The sequence below is a fragment of the Coturnix japonica genome, chromosome 11 (assembly GCF_054131305.1).
Source record: "Coturnix japonica strain WE chromosome 11, WE-NBRP24, whole genome shotgun sequence".
In the NCBI taxonomy this organism is placed as follows: Eukaryota; Metazoa; Chordata; class Aves; order Galliformes; family Phasianidae; genus Coturnix; species Coturnix japonica.
In genome coordinates, this window is record NC_140673.1 from 19,679,796 (window position 1) to 19,692,901 (window position 13,106).

At 42.6% G+C, this 13,106-nt stretch overlaps 1 protein-coding gene across 33 annotated transcripts in view; it reads left to right on the forward strand.

The window, feature by feature from the left end:
• The window catches only part of PTPRF (protein tyrosine phosphatase receptor type F), a 332,623-nt gene that overhangs the window by 155,761 nt on the left and 163,756 nt on the right, over window positions 1-13,106 (forward strand). For all 33 annotated transcript variants that reach the window (XM_085512298.1, XM_085512304.1, XM_085512291.1 and 30 more), the window contains 2 exons: window positions 8,197-8,342; window positions 10,760-10,901. In XM_085512298.1, coding sequence (XP_085368424.1) covers window positions 8,197-8,342; window positions 10,760-10,901 — 288 coding nt within the window. The remainder of the gene's footprint in view (window positions 1-8,196; window positions 8,343-10,759; window positions 10,902-13,106) is intronic.

Below are 13,106 nucleotides of genomic sequence, written 5' to 3' on the forward strand. Positions count from 1 at the left end.
GTGCTGGGGGCTGGTTGGAGAGCCTCATAGAATCATAAAGTCTGGAAAAGACCTCTAAGATCACCCAGTCTAAGCCCACCCCACTGTGCCCACTGATCACCTCCCTCAGTGCCACATCCCCACAGTTCTGGAGCACCTTCAGGGATGGTGACCCCGCTGCTCCTGTAGGCAGCTGTGCCACTGCACAGAAAGAGCGATGGCTCATTCTGAGAAGACATTTTTCCTGATGTCCAACCTACATGGTGGTGTTCACCTGAGTACAGGAGAGAGAAGGCCTGGATTTGGTACTGAGTGTGTATGTGTATGATTAAATGGATGCTCTATAGGCGTGCGTTTAAAAGCCCTTAAGTGAATGTTGTGTAAATGGTGATAATTGGAGGCAGTCTCATTGCAATCCTTTCTCAAGCTAAATAAGGTCCAAGGCCAAAGGCCCAGATGTTTAATTGTATTAAACACAGAGGCTGGAAAATTTATTAACTCAGAAAGCGTGTATTACCAAGTTAATTGGAAGTGCCTTTAAGCTATTACCAGGTGGAAATTTGACTTTAGGTTTCAATTTTAAATTAAAGCAAAGTAGAAAACCATTCTGTCAAGTTGCTGGAAGCACTGCAATGAGAGCAGCATCCCTCCTCACTCTTTTCTTCTGCTCCTTATAATGCTTGGTGTAAATCTGAGGAACTGCAAATGAAAGCTAAACTCAAATGCAGGGGTCTGCCAGGCTTTTCCTGGGCGCATGGGGAACTGTATGCACAGATTGTGACTGTTAGAGGGAAGCTTGGAGCAGAGGAGGGGGCATGAGGAGGGCCTCAGGATATAGATGGATGCTGTTCTGGGCCACTTTTCTGCTTCGTTTTTATTCAGTGTTCTTCAGTCAGATGCAGGGCAGCTCCCTGCTTCTCTGCATATTTTTCTTGTCTAGTTGTTATTTCAGTTGTTGGAAGCAGTTGTAAGAATGGTGTCAGAGTAGAGAGGTTGATTTTTATTCCTTCCCTCCCCCCCTTGCTGGCACACACACATTAAAATCCGTGGACAAGAGTCAATCACAGCACAGGGATTAGCCAGAGTTAAGGATTTTCTTACTAAGATGTAAAGCAGCTCACACTGATAGCCAGCCAGGCACTTTTAAGAAAGACATTCCCTTCTCTTTCAAGGCTGTTGTAATTGCAGAAAACGTACCACCCTGCACATGAAATCTGGAGGCACCGTGCAGCCCTGCTGGGGGCAGAACTCACTTCCCCACTTCGCTCAGGTCTGAGCTGCCCGCTTAAAGCTTCCTCTGCAAATAAATCGGCAGCCAAAGCGCGCAGCACTGCTGAGTGACTTGCACAGCATCCATGTGTGATGGATGACTGAGACAATTCCGTTTCGGTATCAGTGTCAGCTAATTTTAGGTGTTTAAGCTCTTTCAACAATTTCCATGATTCATAAAGAGACAGAATTAGAAATTTGCTGAAGTGCAATGCTATAATGACAGGCTGTTGCTGAAGTTTATTAATATCCAGTAATCGTGGCCTTAACACTTGAGTGAACTAACTGCTCTTAGCTGCTATTTCTGTGGAATAAGCATGTTTCTCCAAACATCAGCACTTCACAGTGGGCACAGCTTCCAGCAGTGTAGGCTGGGTTTATGTACAACCAGGTCAGACACCTGTCCAGAGGGAGACACGTCAGGTCTTACGTTGCTTTAAGGAGGAGTTTAGAAATGGTCAGTTTTCACTAAAAGGCTATTGTGTAATTTATGCTGGATTTAGAATCATAGAATCATTAAGGGTTGGAAAGACCACTACGATCATCTAGTCCAACCATCAGCCTATGCCTGTGATTGCTCTAGACCACATCCGTCAGTGCCACATCTCTATGGGTCTTGGACACCTCCAGGGGCAGTGACCCCACCATCTCCCTGGGCAGCCATGCCACTGCATCACTGCTCCTTCCTAATATCCAACCTTATTCAGTGAACATAAATCCTGTAAGAGCAAAGAGGAAAAGAAGGCTTGACAAAGTTTGGATATAAAGATGCCCACATGTGTGTCAGCCCCTTTAGGAAAGAATTCTTGTTTAGACTGAGCCAACAGTGAAGAGGCATCTTGTAGAAACTGTCAGTAGCACCCATTAGATGGGAAGGTGAAGACAGAGGAGTCAAACACAGTAAGAGCTGGTGAGCTGAGGTTGGTGTAAATACTGATCACATTACACATGTGGCCTGGCCTTGCATTCTCATCAATTAAACTTGTTTACAGATAAAGCACAGTGGGTTTCTCCATGAAATTAGGACTTGACATCTTAGTTCACAGTGCTTCGTCCAGTGACTGGGGAAAATCACCACCTCTGCTGGATGACCACTTCTCTTATTTTTCATGTAATTTCTCTGCTGAAAGTTACAGAGGTCACTGAGCGTGTTAAAGTATCTACTACTTTGAGATTAATGTATTTATCTCTCACTTTATTTGGTTTCATTTTGTATGAACTCGAAGGTATCTATGAGTAACTGCGTGGAAGTCTGGTAATAAAGGTGAGGAGTGAGGCAACTTGCTTGGAGATAATCTTTGTAGATTTGATTATTACAGACAAACGCACTTAAAGCTGAAAATTCAACCACTGAAATTGAATTGAAATAGTAAAATCATTTGTCCTCGCTGTTGGGCATCTTTTAAGCATTAAAACCTAACAAGATGATAAAGAAGATGTGCAGGTTGCATTAAACGGCCTTCTGTCTTTCAGAGCAGTCTGGGAGATGTGTTGGGGTTGGAATGTCATCTTCTGAGTCTGGGATAAGGTTGAATGTTGTTCGTAGTGGATGATGAAAAAGGCTGTGACTCATTGGACAAAGAGAAATTAGTATATGCTAAGTGTGAGTATATACATAGGTTGCTCCAAAAGTAATGCCTCCTATTTGTTTCCATGAAAACTACAACAAAGAGCACGAGGAACAGGGATAATAGATAATAATAATAGATAATAGTCTATTATTATTATTATCATGAAAGCTACAACAAAGAGCATAAGGAACAGGGATGGTTAAGTGATGACAGGTATATTGGAAGCAAGATGTGAGGATGACTGGAGAGCCTGGTGCTTTATGTCGTGCCCTGCTGGAGGTGCTTAGGAGAGAAATCATAGAATGAGTTTCACCAGAGCGTCTGTTTAGTGGGCAGCTATCTCTGCACAGGTGTCAGTCATCCAAGATTATAAAGGAAGGGGGGAAAGAGGCATCCTTGTTGTATGCATAAGAACGTGCCACCTCTGTCTTCTAGACCACTTTGTTTCCTCTCAGATGTTAGATGTGAGCAGGGGGAAGTCCTTGTCATCCTTGGTTTCTTCTCAGTGCTGTACAAGTGGAGCCACATCATCAATTTTAACATACCCAACCTGACGGCAGCCATGTGGGAGCAGCAGGTGTGTTTTATGGTGGAGGCTGAGGCACAGCTGTGATAAGGAAGGTTAAAGGCAGAGATTTCAACTTGAATTTCACAATTTCCAGGATAAAAAGAACCATTCCTATAACCTTTTCTGGCTCGTGTCAGTAACTTCTTTCAATTCATTTGGCCCAGGCACCTAAATAAGGTTGCTCACGTATGCATATTGTTTCTGCTTATCTAGTTATCCCCTATCACAGCCTTTTTTCCTGCACGGAAGGGGCTATTTTCAATCTTAATTGAGCCCAAGTCACAGAAGCTTTCTGATAAAAGCGCAGGCTCCCCTCTCCTACAAAGCCACTCTTGTTTTCGGCTGCCCTGTTCCACTGAGAGCAGTGGGCACTTGCAGCTGGAGGACAGAGCGATTTTTCTTTCAAATCTCTCGCAGCAGGTGAGTGCACGTAGAGCACTTAATTGCAGAGAAGTGTTTAATAATTCATTTTCCTCAAACCTGTGTGTGACTTTGTGGAGAAGCAGCATGCATGGGAACAAGAGGAGCACTGTGATTGCCAGTTTGAATTACAATTCTTGGATGAGGTGTGTTTGATGTGGGTGCTAAATACTGAAAAAGCTTTGGGATCCAATTTCATTTTCCCCTTTATTTTAAGAAACCATCTGATGATGTGTCTTTGAAATAAACATGTTAATGTTTTTGTGTAAGTAGCATATTTATGTTGGCATATCTTACATTTCAGCCACTTGAAATGCTTTGGCTATTACAAAATTACAAGGAAATCTCTGTTATGCGACTGGTCTATGCTTAACACATAGCAAAATAGAAGAGGCTGTGCTAAATATATATGACCCAGCAGCATTTTTCAGGGCTCTGGATGGTGTTTTGGTCGGGTGATGTGGATCACACAGAACTACAAGACCGTGGCTCACATAACAGTCACCTGCCAGGTTAGAGGGAGGGAGCTGCACCTCTGTGCTTTGGCCTTGAGGGGTATCTGCCTTTTCTCCTTGAGAAGGTGAGGAGCAGTTCTGCCTGTGGGAACGTGTGGCGTTGAAGTGACTCTGAGCTGGTTTGACTTTTCTAAGAAAAAAAAAAAAGAAGAAGGAAAAAGAGGAAGGATTGAAATGTTACTACTCCTGGTAGGGCAAATTTTAAGATAGCTGCTGAGATGGGTTTCTGATTTATAACAATTGTTCTGCAACAAGCAAATTGTCTAGAATAGTAGAGAACGGTGATTTATATATATATATATATAACAGGAGTGAGAGAGATGCATCTTCGTGGTTGGCTGTTCTTGCTCCCAGGTGTCCCACATTCTTGCAGCCCTCTTCAAACATGACTCAAGGGAACATTTCCTGTGAGAGTTTGACAGGGCTCTGCCCAAGCCCACTGCTGTTACCTGTTGTGCTGAAGCAGGCTCGTGTGTGCATAACCTCTGCTAGCATCTCTTCCGCACCGTGAGACCCTCCTTGTGATTCGCTTTACAGGATTATCCAGAAATCTCTCCTCGCTTCTCAGCAAGTGACTTTTTCAGCAGAATTAGCTGTGGAAGGAAAGTCCCTTTCTTTGAAATGTTTTTTTCCTCTATGGAAGAGCATGTCTGAGCTAGTTATCCTTCAGCCTCCAGCCAAGTAAGATTCTGGCTTTTGTAAGAAAATGTTCTATTTTTCATGGTGTTCCACCTCAGAACCGTTCTTCCCATAAGCTCAATAGAATAACGTAGCATTGAGCAAAGACCAAACAGGGAAAGCTTCAGCCACAAAGGTGAAAGTTTTCCCTTTGCTCCTGCTTGAAGCTTATAAGTAAACAGGAATGATGATAGCAGTAATTTCCTCTCCTGGTGTAGTGGGAACTTGGTTATGAAGTGAGGAGCAAGAATTCATTTAGAGGGTGAGGATGGAGAATGCTCCAGGGATCTGTGCCTGAGCAAAGAGGCCAGGGAGAGAGGCTGAGCTGTTTGGAGCTGTCAGATGACAAATAATACAAGTCTGGAGCTGTTACTCCATGTGATGATGGAGTAAGCAGAGGTGGGTGTGATGGGCACACAGCCACATCTCCCTGCTGTCACCCAGGACTCGCTCAGGAGGTTCTTTCTCTGTAGGTCTTAGGTATACGGTCAGTCTTTTTGTTGAAAGTCTGAAGAAAGAAAATACCTGTTTTTTGCTATCATTAAGAAAAAGTGAGAATTTTACTACAGAAGACGCTTCAGAACCTTATATCTTTTTTTGTAGTTTGTTTGAACAACAAACATTAAACTTCAGCCTTGGCACACACATAATCATAAGTGGAGACTTTGGTCACGGTGAATTTAAGAGGGAAACAAGAGAATGACTGTGTTGCTGATTAAATATTGTATTTTCAGTATATCTTTATTTTTGTGTTTCCAGGGTTAACCCAAGGGTATGCAGACTTTCAAAACAAGTTAAAAAAAGGCTGTTTGCACCATCACCCATCCCTGTCCTTAGTGGGTAATGCTGCCCTTGGGACATGGCTACGGTGGTGCATCCCCAGTAGCACACTTGGGGTTGGTGACTGGAAAGCAGCTCTGGAGATCACTGTGGCCACAAAGGAATCTCATGGAAGATCTGTCGCGTTTTTGTTAGCTCTCATGGAGAGAAATGTTAGGAGTTGCCAGCAAGTTACTGATAGGTATAACAATATGGATGCCCACGCCCAGCTGTTGTCCTGGGGCCAGAACTTGGGATTTTAGGTTTGCTTAATAAGTGCTTTCATTTAAAACTTCAGGGCATACAAACATTTAAAATTGCTTTGTAGAAATCCCCTTTCCCAGACTGTGTGAGAGTGTGGTTTATGTACAGCTATGCTTCTATGACCGGTCTCGGTGGATTTAGATGGTTTCCTGAAACGAGTGTTGCTCAATTAAATGTGCAGGGGGAAAAAAAAAGATTCATTACGACAATGTAAATTCAAGCTGAACAAGACAGTGGGTTTTTAAGGTTTTACTGCCTGCGTACGTTCTGTTTCCTTTTGTTCTGGTTTTTAATAGTATTGATTCTTTCTTTAAATGTACAAAAGTAAAGTAAGTCCTCGGTGTGTGAACTGGGGAGTTGGTGTACACTGAGAGGTGTAATTGCATTGTATCCTTCAAGGACAGAAGTTCTGGATTCTGCCGTATTTGTCATTTGAAAAATTTAGACTATTTTACTAAGATCACAGAGTAAATAACAGAAAATCAAAAGAACAAATCAAGTGCAGGAATGCAATACAAGGCATCAGCTCAGCACACTGCATTGCAAAACAGTCAATCACACCGCAATCACCAGCTGCCTGAACAGTAAATTAACATTTCACTGGGATAGATGAGAGGTGAATAAACACAGATATATGTAAATATAAACTAAGTAGAAATAGACGTGATTGTAGATGAGTAAATATGGGAAATCAGCCTCAGTTAAGCAAGCACACTTAATAATTGCTTGCTGTTAATGTCAGGACAATGTGCCAAACACTGCAGATGGTGGCCATTACATCTTAAAGGGTTGTTTTTTTCCTGGGGTTTGAGCTATTTTCTTTGCTCAGTCCTAAAGGTTCTCTTCACTGAGAATGAGTACAGAGTGCACCTCTGAATACCTATGGTCAAGGTCAGCACTTTAATCTCCTTACCCATAAGGAAAATACCTTTAAACAGCGTTTTCTCCTGGGGCCACTGAACCCACCTGGATCTTGAAAACTCAGCCTGTGGTTCTTCAAAAGTTTAATGTTAAAAACCCCTTGGGTTTTGGGTTTGCAGATGTCCCCATCTCCCTCAAGGCCACCCTCATCGTTGTGATAAGAACAGGAAGGTGAGGAGCTGCGGCCAGCACAGAGAAGAAAGGAGTTTTCTCTGTGCTGTTTCTAGGCCAGGTTCATCTCTGAAGTGGTTAATCAGAGTTGTACACTATATTTTATATGTGGCCCCATGGTGACCTGTGCCTGAGTGACATTGTGGCTGCACTCTGTGAACCCCTTGTGTGGGGTTAAACGTTTTAATGCTCTGTAAGGGTAAGAGATCATCCCAGGCTTCTTCCTTGGTCAAAGCAGCATTTCAAAACTGCCCTGGGATGTTGCAAAATTTCAGCCCCAGACACCTAATTTGATTGATCCAGAGGATGCAACTGTATTTTCATGAAACTTCTTATTGATTATCAAAATGCTGCATGAGATATATATATATATATATTCATTTTTGCTGAGACTTTCAGGTCTGAATGTCACTTTGGTTTCTTTGCTGACTTTCATTTTTAGTGATTAGTTTTACCAAGCGTAGCCCAACCCATATGCAGGTTTCCAGGTACTCAGGCTGTAGGAATTTTATGCCAGTCCACATCTTAAATGAAATTTAAGGTTCTTAGTTGTGCACATAAAACTGGATCTGTTAATTTTGACGGATGTCTTAACAGCTTTCAGGAAAATGGATACCAACGTATGGTACGTTTTGTAGGTCTGGTGTGTCAGCTGTTCTGTATTTTCCAGTGCTGTGACCACGTTGGAGACTTGCAAAAAATCCATTGATTTAAAAAACAAATGGTAAAAATTGTTCCACGTTCTCATTTACCTGAAGGAATGACTGAGGGCTGGGGGGAGCCCTCTGCTGCCCTCATTTACAGGCAAAGCAGATGGACTTCATTCAGTTCAGGAAAAAAGGGTACTCAAGTAGAAACCTTGCTTGTCATGTCGCAGGCTGTGCTGACTTTGTGTGACCGAGGCTGTTCAACCTGGATTTGTAGTGGGAACACCAATTATCTTTTAATTTAGATGCATATGACTCGTTCCTTCCTTATCTGATGCTGTGTCCTCATGGGGTGATCCGGTTGTTTTTTCCAGGCAAACCAACATTTATGAAAGCTCCTGAAGATCAGATTGGGATTTCTGGAGGAGTGGCCTCTTTTGTGTGTCAGGCAACAGGAGAGCCCAAGCCTCGAATCACATGGATGAAGAAGGGGAAGAAAGTCAGTTCTCAGCGGTTTGAGGTAATTAAGAAAACAAAAATTAAAATGGAAAAACCCCTTATGTTTGCAGGTTTGTCCATGGTATTCATCACTGCAGCTCAGATTTCTGTGCAACATAGCAATACCAAATCTAGAACTTTAAAGTAAGCTTCCTTCCCTGCGTCACTGCTGTCTGTAGAGCCAGTGTTGTCACTTGTGAGCGTGATGCTGATTGCACACACGTGGGATACCCTTCTTCAGGTGAAAAACAGGTGTATGCTGAATGGGGTGGCAGATAAAAGTTGAAATATAAAAGAGCAATGTCAAAATCTTAACAGAAGGCTTTCATAGGGAGTGCTGTTGCCAGCACCCTCGACATGTATACTTGGAGATTATGAAGCCATTTCAAAGGGTAATTGGACTTCCCTAGAATCATAAAATACCCTGAGTTGGAAAGGATCCCCAAGAATCATCAAGTCCAGCTCCTGGCTCCACACCCAACCACCCACAATTCCAAACCTTGCATCTGAGAGCAGTGTCCAGATGCTCCTTGAACTCCATCACGTTTGGGGCTGTGCCCGCTGCCCTGGGCAGGCTGTTCCATGCCTACCACCCTGTGGAGCAGACCCTTTCCCTAACAACCCCCCCACTCTCCCCTGATACAGCTCCATGCTGTTCTCTCTGTTGCTGTAACAGAGGGCAGAGCTCAGTGCTGTCCCTCCGCTCTCCCTGTGAGGAGATGCATGCCATGAAAGCTCCATTCAGTTCCTCTCCTCTGCACTAAGCAAACTCGGGGACCTCAGCTGCTCCTCCTATCTTGCCCTCCAGACTCATCTTCGTATAGGTGTCCAATTAGGTTCATATTTTAGACAGCAAATATGTTTCCACTGACTTTTTCCACCTTTTTCTTCACTTTGCTTTTTTTTTTGGATTGGGTTCTTCTCTCTAAAACTGCCCTTGGAAGTGTGACCCTGCCTTTGATGTTTTTGCTTTCCTGACTGGAGCGCAGATGACTTTGTAGCCCAGAGCAGATTGATTCAAGTCACCAATTTTAATCATGATTTTGTATGTGAGCAGGAAACATTGATTAAAGTAATCAATTTCAATCTTGTTTTACATTGGTATTTTTCCCCAATAAAGGTTTAAGTTTTGTTGTGTAGTAACCGTTTAAACATTCAGGTTTGTAAGTAAATATAAGCTTTGAGGTGAATTTGTGGCTTACCAGAGGGATATGTGCTGTTACATGCATTCATATGAGCAATCTCATACCTTTATTCACATCACTTTTGATACAGAGTAGAGACATTTTTGTTGTGCTGTTTTTTTGGTCAGGGTTTTTGGTCATCTGTTTCTATTACTTCAAGCAGAATGGTTGTTCCTTCCAGTGTGAGGAATTACAGATTTCCAGTGGTTACCCTTCTGGTTCTTCCTATCTCCTATCACCGCAGAGCCTTGTGGAGCTTGCTGCTTTTGCATTTCCATTTTCACTCCCTCAGTCCTGGGCTGTGAGAAGCCCCCATAAGCAGCGCTCTTGCAAATGGGCTGGAAGTTTTGCACAGAGGTGATGCAGGTCCCAGGCTGACATGTGTTTCTGGAAGAACACTCAGCTTAGTCTCTCTGCCTGCCCCTGAATTCCCCAGTGACAGCAGGGGTCTGTGCATTTCCTTCATGTTGTTACCATCTGCGGTTCAGTTAATATTTTCAAGTTTTACAGTGCTCAGTGATAGGAGAAGGATGAGCTCGGCATTAACAGTGGCCTGAGGCTGCTCCTTCACTGACTTGCCATTAAGGCTTAGCTTATAGCGATCCAGCTGTAAGCTAACAGATACCTCTTTCTTCTCTTGGAGTAATGTATGTTGCAGCTTCCTTAGCAGGATGGAGAGGCAATGATTTATTAAGGACTTTATTTATTATGCTGGGGAAGAAGCTATAATTATATCGTTGATGATCGTGGCGGAGTTGCAAGGTACCTGATGCTGAAGGACATTACAACCCCTCGCTTTGTACTGAAGTTAGCATATGCTGTAGGTGCTCAGGCAATTGGTGTAGGTCTGTAACTCTGTTCCTGATCCCACAGGGGTACATCTTCCTGCTCTTCCATGAAGGTGAGAGTTGGCACTAAATTGCGATCAGCGCGATTAGTAAAACCATTAGTGCAAATACAGCTCAGATGTTTTAAATCATCAGATCTGCTTCTTTATTACCAGGTTGATAGTTTTTCATGCTTGATTGCTTCACAAAGAACCTTATTGGATCTTCATTTGTTCTAGGCTTCTCAGACGGCTGATATGTTCTTGACTGAAATGTTTGCATTTCTGGACATGGAACATCAGACTTAGTTACACACTATTTTGTAGATTACAGGGTGATATGTTTTGTTTTTAACCCCTGCGTTATTTTGACTTTGTTTTCCTTGAGGTAGCTATCGCTTAAGAACTGCTTGCTTTTTGTTGTTAAAGGTTATCGAGTTTGATGATGGGTCGGGATCCGTTCTGCGGATACAGCCGCTACGTGTTCATCGAGACGAAGCAATCTATGAGTGCACAGCCACCAACAGCGTTGGGGAGATAAACACAAGTGCCAAATTAACAGTGTTGGAAGGTAAGTGGGAAGTGGTTTTTGTGTTCTTAGTTCCGGCTTTGGTAGCGCTCTTAAATGACATGGTGACATTTTAGCTTGCTTTGGGAAAGCTGAGTTCTTCCTCTTCCATTTGCTGTGATTTCTTTTAGTGATGGAAGCTGTTATTTTTCAGACAATCACGAGCAGAAAGGATGGCAGATTCTGAACTTTCCTCAAAGTGTATTAGTTGAATTGTCTGATTGAGGTGTGTTATTCCTGGCTCGGAGGCCCAGCTAAAGAGACATTTGTATACTTCTCTCATCTGTCTGCTTTGATATAATACCCATCTTCAGGGAATCTGAGAATTGTGTCTGACAATCAGAAACTTAATCTGTGTTGCTGCACCTTCTGGATTAAATCAGCGCTGTTCTTTTGGAATGAATTTCTAGGTTATTCTTCAGATTTTGAGCTCGATGCGGAATTTAGCTGGGTTTACTTTTCACTGTAGTCACGACTTGTTATTCTCTTTCTCCTTTTGAAGAACATATTTCAGTCCTTGTCTGATATATGAGGTTTTTTTCTGCTTGCCTTGTTCTGTTTCTTCTAAATGGAATGTTTTGTGGAAGAGCTGTGTGGAAGATACAAGGGGCTTGTGATCACTTGGTGATTTCCTTTATAGTAGATTGTCAGAATTATTGTTTGCTTTTAAGGCAAAAGGGACTTTTTCAGCACATCAATGTGTTGCAGTGTTTGTTTACATACAAGATTTTGTGAGTGTGTTGGGATGCTGCAAACTCAGGACGTTTGGCTGAATGGATTTTTTTATCTGAGTTTACTAAGACAAGTGAGAGAAGGCTTAAGCAAATTGCTTGGGGTGTGTACGGATAGATGGAGAAACTTTTGAGTAGGGGAAAAAAACTGGGAAGGATTTGTATGGTTTTGAATCATCAGAATCACATGACATTTTTCTGGCTGTGAGAGCACAGGAGTGGTTGTCCCATTGTGAGTGTGCCAGCCGTACAGAGAGATGCTGTTTGTTTCCTTGCTTTGCCATCGACTTCCCAGATACATTACTGTGGTCCCTTGTTCTCTCTTCCCATTTATAGCATAGAGGTAATCATATTTTCCTCTCTGCTCTGTGACAAAGAATACATCAAACAGCTGTAATGTGCTCAGGCACTCTGATGATGGGAGTCATAGAAATCATTCAATACTTGATGTGATTGTGTATCTTGTTTCTGGAGGTGGGGCATCTTAAAGGATCAGCTTGCTCTTCAGCGGTAGTATTAAGAGATGGATAACAGGTGCTATAGACTTGAAAACTGTTGGGATAAAAAAAGCAGGTCCCTTTTGTTACTCCTTGCCTTTGCAGCCATCTATGCGAGTACACAAAGCTCAGCAGAACTCTTTCAGCAGATCTGAATTTAAATGATTCTTACAACTGGATTTTTGTGATAGTAAATACTTTAATAACTAACTGTTCCACGAACATTCCTGTTTCCTTTGGTTGCACTTGCCTTTATGTATCTTAGATCTGCATGCACATGCACACACGCACTAATAATTTATTTGCTCTGTGTTAAATGTTCAAAGGCCCACAGAGACATGCATTGCATAAAGGAGCATAACAGTATTTCTCAGCTCTGTGGAGCTCCTGCTGAGTTCCTGATGAGGTAAAACTTGCAGACCACCGCATAAACAGGGAATGCTATGAAACACCAGGAACAGGAAAAGACATGCCTGTGCTGTTTAAGAGCTATGGAAGCAAAAGTCGGTACCAGTCAAGTGCAGAGCCTGCTTTTCTGTTTGGAAACTGCCTTTAAACTGGGGCTAATGCTGATTTTAATGTGATACCATGAGGTCAAAAACCAGATGCAGGCTTGGGGCTGTGTTTTCCTCTCTACCTGAAGAGTATCGACCCCTTCCAGGTACTCTCATAATGGGTAAAATTAAGAAGTATTGCTGTAAAGCGATTTGAGCGTGCTCATGCATATGGAGTTGTGAGCGAGCTTACAGAGGAGGAAGAGCCGCGTGTGTTGGCTTAACTTGATGGAGCAGGTGAGCTCTGTTATGATATACCTGCTCTGAGAAAAACGTTTTGTATCTTGCTTTCTTTTCTGAGATTTTAAGAGGGTGAGTTTATTTTGTCCAACCACACCGTTTCATCCCATTCTGTTGTCTGTCATAGATTACGCCGTTCCTGCGTGTTGAGAATGTGGCATTTTTTTGCTGATAAAAAATTCTTTG